This window comes from Prinia subflava, chromosome 1 (genome assembly GCF_021018805.1).
Source record: "Prinia subflava isolate CZ2003 ecotype Zambia chromosome 1, Cam_Psub_1.2, whole genome shotgun sequence".
Taxonomy (NCBI): domain Eukaryota; kingdom Metazoa; phylum Chordata; class Aves; order Passeriformes; family Cisticolidae; genus Prinia; species Prinia subflava.
The window spans coordinates 35,098,892-35,114,010 of NC_086247.1; the positions used below are offsets into that span (position 1 = coordinate 35,098,892).

Genomic DNA, 15,119 nt, shown 5'->3' on the forward strand with positions numbered 1-15,119 from the left:
AGTCTTTGTTTATGAAGGATCTGCTCCTCCCAGTTTATCCCCCTGTACCAGACTGAGGCAGTAAGGAAGAATTTGGCCTCATCTTCACTACCCACCTTATTTGCACCTGCACAAAATGAAGAGAGATTGGAAATAACAGGTCTAAAGTGACTGTCTGTGGACACAGACAGTAGCTCTACCTCTCACCTACTGAACACATTCCCCACTTCTCACTCCTCGCTCCCACTCCATGCCTTTTTCTTCATTACCTCATCACAACACTCCTCCTCCAGGCTGCAGTTTGGCAAGCACCTACAAGAGGCTGAGCTGCCCTGGCCAGCAGGATATGGCAGCCTGGGCCTCTCACCTACCTTGTGCTGGCCCCGGTCCCCTCATTAGCACCATCTGAGCTGATTCACTTCACTGATCATTGGAAAATTACCCACCCTGCTGGATTATCAAGCTGACTCAGGTGCCTGGAGTGCTCAGAGACAACTATAGCTAGGACAAGGCAAGCTGTGTACTTGAGAGTGGTGAAGAGAGGAGGAGAAGTGAGACCTCTTTACTTTGGACTAAAGAGCTGTCAAACTGGCTCATCTTCCTTTCAAGGTTCATCCTCAGCTTCCTTATTATTATTCAGAACATAACACCTCCAGTACCCCACAAGATAATCCATGACTTGAAGGGGCACTCACAAGGAAGTCAAGCCAAAAGCCAGCACTTATCACAGTGGTCAGGCAAAATCACTTCTGCCAGGAAGGTACAGTAGCAATGCATGTTCAAATAGAGTTATGGTAACTAACATCTGACTCCAGCAGCTCCTAGCATTGTCCATGGCAGCAGGCTGCATGAATCCCATGCTTCTAAGGAATGGGAAAAAGGACCATTCATGTTCTTTCCCAAGCTCCCTAATGTACAACAGTGGTTAACTGTTTTGGTTTGGTTTTCTTCAGCTTAATGAAACTAGGGCTGAATATGCAGAGTTTTCTTCCAGTATCCTGGCTCTCTCTGGTACAGACCTGTTCATAAAAGCCTGAATGGACAACTGTCATGCCAGAACTCAAACATCAAAGGCTACCATGGAAAAGAAGGTTGCAGTTCACTGACATCAAATTATTATCAGTGATGGATAAACACATTTGACTGCCATAAGGTAAAAAAGGGGCTTAGAAAAGCAGGCAGCAAGTGTCAGCAAGAGGTCCTGAAGCTGAATCCAAAATGTCATAAAACCCCATCTCTTCTTGGAAAAGCAAAATCTATTTTGCATGTGATTGATGAGTAAAAACTGCAAAACAAGCTCTGTGGCCTCATGGCCTTTGTGGAACATACCAAGTGACCAAGACCACAGTTACTGAGACACCAGTTGCCTTTGCTGAAGCGTCAATGTGATGCTCTGTATGAATTCAGAGGCAAAATCCGTTTGTACAATTCAAAGAGCATTGTCTCTGGCAGCTGAGCTGTAAGAAAAAATTACGGGGTAGAGACCAAGAGTAATTCAGAGGTCGGGGCAGGAACCAACGTATCAGTGTGAGTCAGGTGTGTTGTCATGGGAGAGGAATTGATGTGACAGTGGCATGAGGGCTGCCTGGAAGATGAGGTGCTGATGCTGTCTGCCTTCAGAGATGTCCTTACCCCTCGGAGCAGATCAGCTCTGTGTCAGTCCCAGCCCTGCAGGCCCTGTCTGTCTGATCTGGGGTCCTTCCCAGAGGCAGGACCAGGCAAGGCTTGTCTGCTACAGAACCATGGAAGCAGCAGATTCCGCCTCCTTCTCCCACCAGCTGGGATTCCTCTCCCAGACACCAGGGGAACAGGCAGGCTCTACTGACTCAAATACCTGCTAGGGGCAGGGAGACAACAGAGTTTATGAGTGAAGGGGCAAGACACATCTGCCAGAACTTGGGAACTGGATTATATTATGATGTTTTTCCTGTTTTCCTTTCAGCATAGATACTGCAGCAGGTGACACAATGGGATTTATTCTCAGCTTGCACTTGCAAAGCTCTTCATCACAGATATGGCGCTTAGACACAGATATTGGGGTTTCTGCTGTGCGACCTCTGCATTTTGGTGGCGCTGGGAGCCAGGCGTGTCCCTTGGGCCCCTAAGGAGCGCTACAGGACCACCCTCTTGTGATGCCCTGAACAGCTGGGGGCCAGTGGCGCAATGGATAACGCGTCTGACTACGGATCAGAAGATTGTAGGTTCGACTCCTGCCTGGCTCGCATCTTTTTAGCTTTACTCGCCTCCCTCACTCAGGTTTTTCCCGAGGCTCCCGCCCACCCCCTGCGCACAGGCGGAGGGAAAACCGGGGAGCTTGGGTGATAAAAACCAAACCACCAAAACAACAACGCAGCGGGTGAAAAGCCGGAGATGTGAATTTTTGTTCCTTTGTGCTGATACCCACCTATGCTACTCAGCATCCCTGGCAGTTTTCAATTGGGTCAACTCCACCTCCAAAGGGACTTATTTTTTTAAAAGATTTTATTACGTGGATCTTTCCCAACCTCACTGGGAACTTCCAATATTCAAGTATTTTCCCAGCGTCTTCCAGTTTTTAACTGTCATGCTCCAGCTTGGCTGATCCTAGAGGATGCTCATTTATCCAACTCCTCCTGCTGAAATGGGACAGGGGAACGTCCCATGGAGATAAAAATCATGTCTAAGTGCCCAGGATGTGAGCTGAGAGAGCCACTGACAGCTGAGTGATGGCTGGATGACCCTGAGTGCCACTTAGGTCAGGTGAAGAGTAGGTACAAAAAGAAGCATGTGTTTACAATATTCAAAATAGATACACTAACAACGACTACCTCAGTACAGGAAAATAAATTTTCAGGTACTAACAAAATCAGGAAAGTGCTCTCTTGTTTCCAGTGGTTTCCCACCTTTGCAATCAGCAGAATATCTCGTCTGTGCATGTGCCACATATCTCAAACTGCATCCATCAGCAAGCACCTTGTTGTGCAGGAATATTTTCACTATCTCCTTTGAAATCCTTCAGCCAGACTGAAACTTTTTACCCTCATACTCCCATGAGATTTATTGTGTTTTTCCTTCCTCCAGCAAAAGGGACAGCTTTTGTTTGAAATACAAACAAACCTTTTCTTACAAGACAGGACCTGAAAATTTCCTTTCTGTTGCAGCAGGTGTGTCCCCCCTGTACCCATCAGGCTATTTAAACACCCCTCATCCCTTGTTTGCCTGAAGTGCCCTACTCTGTTAACCAACCCAGGGTATCAGAGTGAAATGCTGTATGATTGGTGTTTTTATAATCTCTGGCACCTTTCAATATGAAGTGATAAACATGATTGAATAGACTGTACATACAGCTCATTATTGGCCCTTGCTGGAGACCAGATACCAAAATAATTGTGCACTTGCAGGTGACTGTCACTAATAACTTGCACCTAAATGAAGTATTTCACAAGTTACACTATCAAGCAAGCAATGGATAGTTTATTACTGTAGTGAAAAACATTTAGTACCTCTAGATCCATGAGCATGTCCTAGAAAAATGGGAAGCTGAGCCAAATAGTCACATGAATGTAACAGGCCATAGCTCAAGAGGCAGAACAGTTGCTTAGCATAAGGTAAGTCCTGAGATCAGGACATTTTGTGAGAGTTTTTGGGTTGGTGGGGTTTTTTTTGGTGTGGGTTTTTTTTTTTCTTTCCAGTCTTTCATTCTCTGTCAGGTGTATTACACTCTTACACAGAAGTGCATGCATGTCAATTCTTTCTGAGTGGGTGGGAGGGAAAAATACCTTAGAGATGGAGACAGAGAGAGAAAGGAGAGGATCCTTTCTCTTGAAGAAAATCTGTGTGTGCTTTTTTGTGAGCTATCCTTTAGGAGAAAAGAGTTGCCACTGAATCAGTGAAAAGGAACAAAGGAGTTTAGAGATGTTTCTACAGGAAGGAGTGAATCTTGGGAATAAAATAAATCTTTGGCCCTTTGGCCTCTACAGATAGAGTCTGTTCCCTGTCCCACGGCAGGGAATGGCACAGGGATGTGCTTTTGGATTCTGGATTCAGATTTGACTGCTAGTGAGTACAAAGTTGTGTGGATAACAGACAGCTAAGGAAATGGATGCCTTTGCTCAATTTGTGCTCACTAAGATGCCTCTGTTCCCGAAAAGGCAGGTTTTCATGCCTGGGTTCCTCATGGGACAGTTCCTGAGAGGGATACACTGCACCATGCCAGAAGAGAAGGGAGAAAAGGTTGTTGGTGTCTGTGTGTGTCCATACACATGGACAAAGACATACTAATTAATACAGAGGTATCTGGGGCCGGAGAAGTAATGCACAAAGAGAAGCAGTGTGCAGGTCTGACTCCTGCTGAGCTTCATAAATCTGTTTCCCTGCTGATAATCTTGCTCGTACTATATTCCCACAGCAAGTGGGTCTTCCTTGCTCTCATATCTGAAATCTACCCCAGAGAAACACTCCCACACAGAGAGAAGACTCACTCGGGCTTCTGTTGAAGGAGAAAACTTCACTTCCATTCTCCCCCTGCTATGCAGACAGATTTGGACACTTTCAGACACGTCTACTCTCCAAGCCAGGAGCTGTTGCCAAGCATGCTTTTGTGCACCCCACGTAGCACCTGTAATGGAAAAGAAGGCTTGAAGGAAAAAGGAAACAATAGAACACAGGAGAGGAAAAAACAGTATGAGTGCTGGCTCTTGTACATCCTAAGCAAGCCCACACCTGTCTGCATTAAGCCCCTTCTGTGTAAGGACCTCTATGACCCCTCTCCCTCTGCTCCACATTCTGCTAGAACATCCTATGTCAACCTTTTCAGCACATCCAAAGGACCAAACATCACACCTGTCACCTTAAGTCAAGAGACGGTGGAGCACTTTCACCCACTCTTATCAGCCAGGCTGCTCACAGCCCTCATTTATAAGGATTATCTGGCATCACAGAAAGCCCAAACAGTACATAAAGCAACATGCAAAATGAGGAGAGACTGTCCAGAGTGGAACACAAAGGACCACCATGGGAAAGAAGACCTAACAAAACTAGCTAAGACTGAAATAAAGATGCTTAATTATTTTTGGCTTCACATGAGAGAATGCCAAATATTATTACATTGAATGGGGATCTCATTAAGGTATATAAGTATCTCAGAGGTGGGTACCATGAGGATGGTACCAGACTCTTTTCAACAGTGCCCAGTGACAGGACAAGGAGCAATGGCCATAAACTAAAGCACCAGAAATTGCAGCTTAAGACAAAGAACTTACATTGAGGGTGGCAGAGCACTGGAACAGGCTGCCCAGGGAATAAAATAAATGGATTTTATGGTAATGGAATCTCTCTCTTTGGAGACATTAAAAACCCACCTGGGTGCATTCCTCTGTACACTGCTCTATGTCACTCTACCTCAGCAGGCGGAAGTTAGAGGTCCCATCCAATCCTAACAATTCTGCGATTACAATAATATGTTATTTATTAAATTTCATTAAATAATAATTAATTTTAGTTTTATTAAACATAATAATAACTAGTGTTATTAAGGAAAACAACAAAGCACTTTCAAAAGCATTGCTGCAACACATATTTCAGTATTTACTACAGGGCTGCCGCCTATTTGAGGTGTTTGTTTGTTTGTTTCCCCTCAGGAAATTAAAAAAGTGAATTGCTTGTGTATCACACGTGTTTGTAAAGGGCTCCAGGAGAGTCTTCCCGAGCGGGAGCGAAGCTGCGCTCTGATCCCAGAAAAAAACCTCAGCGTCTCCTTCGAGCCGGAATCGAACCAGCGACCTAAGGATTCCCGTGGGGCGTTACCGCTACAGTCCTCCGCTCTACCAGCTGAGCTATCGAAGGGACACAGCCGCCGCCCCCCAGCGGCCGCACAAGGCGCCGCCCCGCCCCGCGCGCGGCTCTGCGCGTGCCCCCGGCAGCGTCGGCCCTCACGGGGCGAGAGGCGGGGTAATGGCTTTGAACTGAAAGAGAGTGGCTCAGACTGGATATAAAGAAGACTTTTTTTACTGTGGGGTTCATGAAACACTGGAAGAGGTTGCCCAGAGAAGTGGTGAATGCCCCTTCCCTAAAAACATCCAAGGTCTGGGCCTCTGAGCAACCTGATTGAGTTGAAGATATCCAGTATCCCTGCTCATTGCAGGAAGGTTGGAAGTAGGTGACCTTTGAAGAGCCCTCTCAACCCAAACCATTCTGTGATTTGATAACTGGCTACTCTGAAGCTATGGCAAATCTAATCATTGGGAATGCCTTCCTCACCTCTCCTGCTTGCAAGCTCTTCTTTATACACTGTATAGCCTTTATGCGAATGAAAAATATTTGGGTTTTGTTGCAAAATCACACACTTTTCATGCCACTGCAGAACAAGGATGTTCTTGCACTTCTGAAGGCTAAGGGATAATTAGAACGTTGACAACATTCCTAATCACAGCAGCATTGCTTGCTGCCTTCAGAGACCTCCTGGTTGTTTGCATTGATGTCCTCTGTGGGAGTAACCATAGAGTGTCAAGCCAATGTGGAGTACACAGCTCCTCTCCCAGGGCCAGAAGGTTTCTCCCCTGTGTAATGTAATGGTGTGTTAATTTGGTTAATTTGCAAAAAAGAAAAAAAAAAAAAAAAAGAAAAATTTAAGCTTACAGTGGTGCTTTTCTTTGGGAAACACAGCACTACCAGACAGACAAGTGGGGTTAAATCATAGAATTTTAAGGGGTTGAAAGGGACCTTATAGATCATTTGATCCTAACCTGCCTGTCAGGGACAGGGACACCGCCCACTAGCCCATGCTTGCCTTCTTCAGTCTTTATAAGGGTTTGCTCAAGGCCTGATCCTGCCTGGTCCAGAACACTACCTGAGCTGGGATACCACAGCCTTGCTGGGAAACCTGTTGCAGTGTCTCACCAGCCTAACATCAAAGACTTTCTTCCTAATCTCTAATCTAAATTTCCCCTCTCATTTTGTACCTGTTACTCCTTGTCCTGTCACTCCAGTTCCTGAAGAAGCCAGGATGGTGAGATCAGATGGAAAACCATGACCCCTTCAACGTGCTATCAGGGCCGAGAACGAGAAAAAAAAAGGTGCGAGCCAGGCAGGAGTCGAACCTACAATCTTCTGATCCGTAGTCAGACGCGTTATCCATTGCGCCACTGGCCCCGCACGTACAAAGTTGTTACCCGCGGTCCTGTATACCCGAGAACGAAGGCGCGGCGCGCCCCGCACAGCCCCGGGCGCCCCTCACGGCCCGGGCCCCGTCCCGCCCTTCCGGCAGGGAGCGCTCCCGGCGTTCCCGCCCCGCGACCGGCCGTAAACCTCCTCCTGAGGCAGTGCGTCTGCGCATGCACGAGCCGCGCCGGCTGCCATCTTGCTGCGCTGCGGCGCGCTAAGTGGCAGGTCCCTTCGATAGCTCAGCTGGTAGAGCGGAGGACTGTAGCGGTTACACCCCACGGGAATCCTTAGGTCGCTGGTTCGATTCCGGCTCGAAGGAGACGCTCAATTTTTTTTTTTCTCCGTCCTACGGAAAATGCTTTTTAACAATTTGTCTTTTTAACAATTTGTCTTTAACCTTTTGCAGAAAAGGTTGCTTTTCTTGAAGAGTTCCGCCCTCATCGCAAACCGAACCTGTGCGCTGTATCTCTCTCTCAGGAGCGGCTGTTCCAGCGGGAGCAGGGAATGCTGTGCCTAATGCAGGACTGCCAACACCTCCTGAATTTCTAAAGGAAAACAAGATGTGTGTTCACACTCCAACGTGCCACAAAGCAAGTCAGTGCAGGAGGATACCGGCTGAGATCCCTTTGTCTCATCGTAGTTAATTAGGATGTTGAAATTCTGAGGGTCATTTTTCCAACTCTCCTCTCTTCCAAGTGTCTAGACACTGTTTTTACAGCATAAGGCTATATCTGTACATACAGCCACAAAAGGAATACATTTTCTTATCCAGCCAACTGAAGTGTTCAAGTCCAGGCTGGACAGGGCACATTCCTGCCGATGGCCAGGGCTTGGAACTGAATGATATTTAAGGTCCCTTCCTACGAAATTCATTCTAAGATTAGTATGTATTGACTCTCTCCCTTAGTCCAAAATTGCGTGTCTTTACCAGCATCTATCTCTTACAGGTGCCAGCTACCACACAGTTGTCCCATCTTACTGCCTTCCCAACCCTGCGATGGATGAAACCGGCACGAAGGACCGAGTCCTCTTGTACGAAATTCTGTACCCATTCATCTCTCAAAGTGAAAGGAGGGGCTGGATGTGATGACTGAGCTGACTTCAGTTTGTGGAGGGAAGGAAGAGGGTTATGGTCATCTGTGGTCTTTCTCCCTGGTTTGTAACAGCACACTCTTTTCTCTTCTACAGAAAATGATAACATAGAAAAATAAATCAATAATTTTAACTGTGCTCAGTTTAGCATGCTTCTTGAATTCTTTTTATTGATTTTATTCTACAAAGAGGCAGAGATGTAATTCTTTTTGACTGAAATCATACTGGTATTCATTCTTATACAAGGTAGGCAATCAAATTAAGTGACAATTATGTCACTTAAAAAACAATTATGTTTGAAGTCTTTTGTATTAAGCATTGTGGCTTATCCCACAAACTTGTTGTGGGGAGTAAAAGTGCACAAACTACCTAAATAACTTGTTACATGGTGGTGCACCTAAATTGTCTATGCTGCCTCTTCTGTTTGGTGTTTTGAGTGAATCTGGGTATGTGTTAATATCTAAGCACACAAAGGAGCAGATCTTTGAGAATACATCTAGCCAGAACAGTTGCCCCTTGTCCATTTTTTCAAATGCTTGGGCTTTTGTGGTCACAAAGACTGGATACCAACCTAGTGAGCAATATTCCTGTCTTGTGCCACACCCAGATTATCTGGCACTCTGTGCTGGCTCTTGAACAGATGCAAAACCCAGAGTAAGGTGCTGGATGTCTCAGGATGTCTGCTGTTGTCCTCAGCAGTGCCATGGTTCCAATTTGCACACACCTTTTGCTAGGGAAAATTGTTCCCATATAGACGCTGATTCCAGGGGAAAACTACTGTGTTACATCACTTTGTGACACTGATGACTTTTTTTTACAAGCATTCTGCATTAAGTAAAGGACTTAAAAATGTGTGGCCATAGCTCTGGCTGCTTTGCATAAGCAGCCACATCTGCTGCAATCCAAGAGCTAGTTCCTCTTTGGGGAAACCCTGAGTTGCCATTTGACACTTGCCAGGGTGCAAAGCCATAACTTTGGACAGCTGTCTCAACAGCTTCTCTAGCTGTTACCGGAATGACGTTGTTGACTGTGTGGCAAGGTAAAGGGAGTGCTACAATTCATACATACAACTTTTATTTGTCAGAGTGATTGACAGCCAAGGTAGATTTCAATACATGGAAGTTTACATATAAATAAATGTAGGAAAACAGAGAAAAAATTTGAGACTGTACATTTTGAGATTTCTGGATGTGCAACTGAATGTACACAAAACCAGATAATGTTAGCATTATTATGTGTTCATGTTAGGAACTTTTCTGAAAAGCAAACAAAGGAGTAAAATCACAATGAAGAGCTAAGGCCTGAAATCCTTATTCATCCTTTCTCCACATGTCCTCAGAATAGCTGATCTTCACATCAGTGAGAGACACAAATGCTCTGGTAGTTTAAAAATTAAGTTTCCCATTAGAAATTAAACCATGAGTTCAGACACTCAGATCTTTAAGCTGGAAGTCCTGGGCAACCCAGACAACCCCCTCAGACGCTTGGTCGCTTGTTTGTTTTGAGTTTTTTTGCTAACTGAGATAATACATTGTGGCTCTTTTGTACAGAACCCTATGTTTAAAAGGGCTTTGCAAACATGCAGCAGCTTGTCCATCTTTGCTTCACACTGTGAGATCAAGTCACAAATCTTTCCCAAGAAAAATCTCTCATTTAGAAAATGTAAATAAGAACCACATGACTTGCGGTACATCTCAAGCCCATGGAGAAAATTTCCTTGATTTTGGTCAACTTTGGCTCTGGCCCTCTAGACCCATCAGAGGTGTTGCATGTGAAAAAATTCCCCAATGCTTTTGCTGTTATGGGATTCACTTCTTCCTCCCTGGCTTTAGGCCTGCTCTGTAGCCATTGTTGAAATCAAGGGTGCAATTCCTAGTGACTTCCATGGGAAAAGGAGGGTGGATTTCACATGGGAAAGGATTCCACGCATAAAACATAGTTTTACACCAGACTTTACTCTCAGTGCCTCTTTCAGCTCTCTGCTGGAAATAGTCATTAGGTAACATTTGGACATTTTCACACTAAATTTCTCTACAAGACAGTGAAATTGAGGAAATTACTTCACCTGCAGATTTACGTACTATGTGCTCTCCCTACTTCTTCATTGGGGGTAACATCCTACGCCAGAACAAACACATTGAAAACGGGAATAGTGAAGAAAGGCAAAAGAGGAGTGTGTGTGCTGGTGTCCACAGCACATCCCCAGCCTCTGGGCTCTGCCCATCTCACAGCACCCCAGTGCTGTCTGATCCATTTCCCTGGTGGGAAGATGTGTGGCACTTGGCTGCCACTGCAAAGACATGCCTCTGGGGGCATGTCTCCCCAGTGGCAGGACGGTGCCACCAGCCCCCCTCTGCTGGCACCACTGGGTTGGACAGGCACATCCTCAGTGGGCAGGTAGGATGGCGGTCTGGAGTTACATACATACGAGTGGTTTCCAAAATCATTGCAACTGCTAAGGACAAAGAGGAGCCTGTGAGTAGGAGGGAAGCAAGTGCCTGTGCACAACTCTGGCCATGCCAGGACCTTCCCTCTTTTCTGAAGCAGAAATCCAGGGCCATTTCTGAGGGCAATGTGTGTGTTGGCTGTCCCCAGTGCCTGCCTCCAGAGAACAGACATATAACCTGAACAGGAAGTAATGGTCTTGAAAATATCCTTGTGTTATGGGACTTTTAAAGAAACTTTGAAAGTAGTATGTCTTGACTTTGGAGTTACAGCTGGTTCTATAAAACATGTTCTTTTCCCATGTATTTAGCTGAATGACATTTGATGTCAAAGGTGAGAATAGAAGGAAGATAATGTTTCACAACTGCGGGATCCAATTTTAAGCAAAGGAAGGACACTTTTAGCTAGTTGTATATTCACCAGTCTTATAATTTAGTGGAACATTGTGACCCCCTTTAGACCACAGCATGCAAAAATAGCAAATACACAGAACTAACAATGATTGATGTAAAATGATCAGTAAGGAGAAATTCAGCTGCCTCAGGCTTAAACTACTATGTCAAATCAGCAAGGTGCTAAGCTTAAGATCTGAGAGGGATTCCTTTAGCTCTTACAAATTAGTGGCCTATGTTCTTCATGCTTCCTTTAGCCATACCCACATGTATCTCCACTGATTTGTGCAGTGGTACACCTGAACATACACCTCACTCCTGCTTCTTTATCTAAAAGCATGCCATGTGCTCTTAAAGCCCCGTGCCTGGCACAGAAGGGAGGTTTCAGCCTTACCCCAATGAGCTGGTGAGGAGGACGGTCACTCCTTTGCTGCTTGCTTTCCCTGCCAAGTCCTTGCTGCTCCCACAGCCCCGTGCCTGTGCTGGTGTGATGGCTCCCAGCCCAGTGCCAGCAGGGCAGCAGGGCCACTCGCCAAGGGCACGGTGGAATAAGCCAGCTGGCAGAAAGCCCTTGGCTGGGAGCCAAGAGGAGGAGCTTTGCCACAGGCCTGTGGGAGGAGGAGAGAGGCTCTGGGACAGCCCAGGGTGAGCCTTCCACTCCCGCTGGTCTTTGCTCTCTCTCATGGGTTTGCAGCTTTTGCAGGGGAAGACACAGAGCCGACGTGTGCTTCTGGATGAGGCTCCTGCATTTGGGGTGACGTGCGCTGTAACAGCCAACAGAAAAATCTCCCAGCACTTTGTCTTGACTCAGGATTTATAATTTATAATTGCCAGAGCTGGGTCTCAGCAAGCCACTAGCTGCCCTCCAAAGAGTACCTCTTCTCTGGGAAGGAGAGCCACCAACTTTCTCCCTGAGACCTGCCAAAGAGCACTTCTGGGGCTCCTCACAGGAATGTTTCACATCCAGCAAAACTGATGCATGCAAGGAAAGTTCCTGGGGCAGGGAGAGACAGCCAGTGTGTCCATAAAGGGACTCAAGACTGTCTGGGAGGTGAAACTACAGGTGAGGGCAGGCAGAAGACCAGCTATACCAAAGGGAATATTATTATGAGAGGGAAAGACAATTGAAGCTAGGGGAGACCAGCATGCGTACAGGCCATAGGTATCTCCACACGCAGTGCAGGGATCAAACTGGTGAAAGTAGCATAGAGGGACATTCTGCCTTGGTAGGAAATTACTGTCAGGTTACTCTTGATTAGCTTAAAGACAGCTGTGAGCACAGGCTGCAGAACTTATGACGTTTTTCTCACGGTGAGGTTCAGTGAGGAGCACCGACAGGCCGCTCTAGGACTCTGTGCGATAGCTGCGGTGGCTGTCCCCAATCAGTTGTGTCTTCTCCGTCACGTTAGTCGGCTGAAGCGTAATAGGAGTTTCTCCATCTAAATTGGAGAGGACAACAAAGATTACTTTGAGAACCCTTCACTTGCTACCAAAGTCAGATTTCTTGTTAGCACCGCAACATTTCATTCACCGTTCTGGTTACAGCCTAATTTGGTATCACAGACAGCTGTGTGGGTACCAGCAAGGTGGCACTGCCCACACCAAGCCTACAAATGCCTACAAATACTCCTGTTTCTCACACAATGGCAGATTTCTGGGTGTTGCTGCTCCTGTTAGGCCGGACATTTGCTGTGCCTGGTGCTTTGCAGAGCTTGCAGGCTAAAGGTTCCTGCCTGTTCTAATAGCAAGTGCTTGTCCCTACAAATGGCTGAATATAATCAGCGCTGTTGTGAGTCAGCCAGCACTAACCTTGACAGTGTTTATGAGAATGGGACAGAAATGAGTCTTGAGGAAGGCAGAGTTAACAGTAAAGAAAGAGGAGAGTTAAAAGGAAAAAATACGTGAGCAGTAATAGTAATACACTTGAGAGGAGAGAAATATATATCCTGAAAGTCAGCTAGTTAAATAAAAATGTTAAATTGAATTTGAAGTCTTATGTAAAGTATATGCAATAGGACTCTGGGAATTACTATTTTAATGAATTTGGAACTATCAAAACTTCATATTATCACTATATAAATTCTTACTGCTGTGTACTTTCTTACTCCGTGCAATTTTGTGTTTGCTTTTCCAACATATCTGTAAAAAAAGGATTTGTTGTAGAGTGGAGGAAAGTAGAAGTGAAGTCTTTACAGAGTTCCTTGATGGCTGCTGTGTTCCATCTGATAAAGAGCAAGGTTTGGTGGCCCTTCTCCAGGGCCTCTTTCAAACCCGCATGTTTTTTGGAGGGAGGGAAGTACTCAGGTCTCAGTTCAGCCATCTTAGTGAAGGGTTTCATATGAAAAACTTTGGACTATCTATATCTTGATACTAACACAGCCTTCACAGTAATTGAATACAAATTATGACTTCTTTTTGCCAAATGACCAAATGTTCAGGGAAAAAAATCTCATCTGACATTTCCTTCTGTTTACATGACAGTTGATGGGATGAATCATGGGCAAAAGATGTAATGTACAGGAGTAACTTAACCCAGAGCAGGAATCTAATTGCATGCCATACGGCTTCCACTCAGTGGGGGTAGAACAACTTTGACTCTGTCAAGGTGAAAGGCAAGAATGATTAAATGCCAAGCAGCTTCTCTGTATGGGCAATTCCGTATTTAGACACAAGGTCAAAGACAGACATGTTTCATAACTTCTAAAAGTATATGAGTAATTAATGCTTTCAGCTCAGCTCAGGCTCGTATTAGTTTGGCAGTTCCAATCCATTTTTAAGTTGCTGTATGTTTTCTAGAGTTTTGAGCAGCATTCCCTGCCACCCACTTCTGCCTTCAAGTTGTTCATTTTCTGGAAGATTGTTGATGGAGGGCAGAGATTAGCAGTTCATTTTGCTGTGATACCCAGGTGTGCAACAGGAGAACAGGACCCACCGCAAATCTGTCGCGTTGCCTCCAGCTGATCTGCAGACAGCTCTTAGCTGACACTCTCTCACCAAGCATTTTGCTGCTTGCACCCTTCTAAGATTTATGATGGGGTTTTTTAGCAGAACAGGGACCCATGGCATAATAAACTGTACAAATATAGTCTGCTAATGGCAAGCTGCAGAATGGAGGTGAGGCAGAATTCACAGTTTAAACTGCTTTCTATTGATAGCTCCTGCTCACTGTTCGCCTACATTTGTATCATATGGAGTGTGGAGGAGACAATGAAGTGATAAAAACTTATTGCTTCTGAGTTGGGAAAGTATTTTTCTACTCAGGTTCTTTTATTCTTTCTCTTTTTTTTTTCTCTCCCAGGATTCATTTTCTGTAAAATAAAAGTTGGTCTAGAAATGCCTTGCTTTGTTCTTACAATAACCGAACAGCAGAGAATAGACCTGCCAAACTGCTTTGAGAGCATCCTTACTGCCTGAAGTACAAAGGCAGTCCAAATTCCAATGCCACCTCCTCCAGGAACACAAAAGCTAACAAAAATTTTGCCATCAACTTCAGTGGAATCAAAATCTGTCAGCCTGCTCCATGTGTGTGGGAAAGTGATGAAGTGTTGCACGTGTCTGTGCTGCAGACAAGTGAGTGAAACTTCCCTCTGCCAGTGCATTTTGACAGGTCACCTGTAACATCATGGCATGATACCACAGATTACCTTATCTTGCACCTTTCTAATGTCATGTTTGAACTGAAACACTAAAAGATGTCATGTTTAAAATGTAATAACCCAAACATAACATTTAATTTTTGGTCTTCTGCTCTATATTAGGTCGGAGTCTTCTGCTACAAATCAATAGTTGTGAGGAGAAATCCTTGTAAGCTATGTGCCAGGGCTTGCAAACCCCTACTTTCCTTTCGTTCTGATGGTCATGTTGCTTCTGGAAGTACAGGCTGTAAAATGAGGCTGTCAAGGGAGACACTGAACTAGCTGAGCACTAGAGCTAGTCAAATTTATTTGACTAAAACCTTCTTCTAGAGGAACATAAATTTCCCTAGAAAATCTCTTTTTTTTCTAGAGAAATAGCATTTCAACAGAATTGAAGCCTCTGGCATGATTGTGTTGATTACAGTGGCTACTCACT

General features: G+C 45.2%; 1 protein-coding gene and 4 non-coding genes across 5 annotated transcripts in view; 2 read left to right on the forward strand and 3 right to left on the reverse strand.

Moving 5' to 3' along the window:
- The first annotated feature begins 2,128 nt into the window (after positions 1–2,128).
- TRNAR-ACG (transfer RNA arginine (anticodon ACG)) lies at positions 2,129–2,201 on the forward strand. Its single transcript has one exon. It is a non-coding gene; the product is annotated as a tRNA-Arg (tRNA).
- Positions 2,202–5,711: 3,510 nt separating this feature from the next.
- Positions 5,712–5,802, reverse strand: TRNAY-GUA (transfer RNA tyrosine (anticodon GUA)). Its single transcript is given in 2 exon segments — positions 5,712–5,747; positions 5,766–5,802. It is a non-coding gene; the product is annotated as a tRNA-Tyr (tRNA).
- Positions 5,803–7,034: 1,232 nt separating this feature from the next.
- Positions 7,035–7,107, reverse strand: TRNAR-ACG (transfer RNA arginine (anticodon ACG)). Its single transcript has one exon. It is a non-coding gene; the product is annotated as a tRNA-Arg (tRNA).
- Positions 7,108–7,347: 240 nt separating this feature from the next.
- Positions 7,348–7,438, forward strand: TRNAY-GUA (transfer RNA tyrosine (anticodon GUA)). The gene is given in 2 exon segments: positions 7,348–7,384; positions 7,403–7,438. It is a non-coding gene; the product is annotated as a tRNA-Tyr (tRNA).
- A 96-nt stretch (positions 7,439–7,534) lies between these two features.
- The window catches only part of DNAJC5B (DnaJ heat shock protein family (Hsp40) member C5 beta), a 47,482-nt gene continuing 39,897 nt past the window's right edge, over positions 7,535–15,119 (reverse strand). Inside the window, exons 5-6 of the mRNA XM_063393199.1 lie at positions 11,443–12,487; positions 7,535–7,664 (exon numbers count right to left, since the gene is read on the reverse strand). Coding sequence (XP_063249269.1) covers positions 12,393–12,487 — 95 coding nt within the window. The 3' untranslated portion in view covers positions 7,535–7,664; positions 11,443–12,392. The remainder of the gene's footprint in view (positions 7,665–11,442; positions 12,488–15,119) is intronic.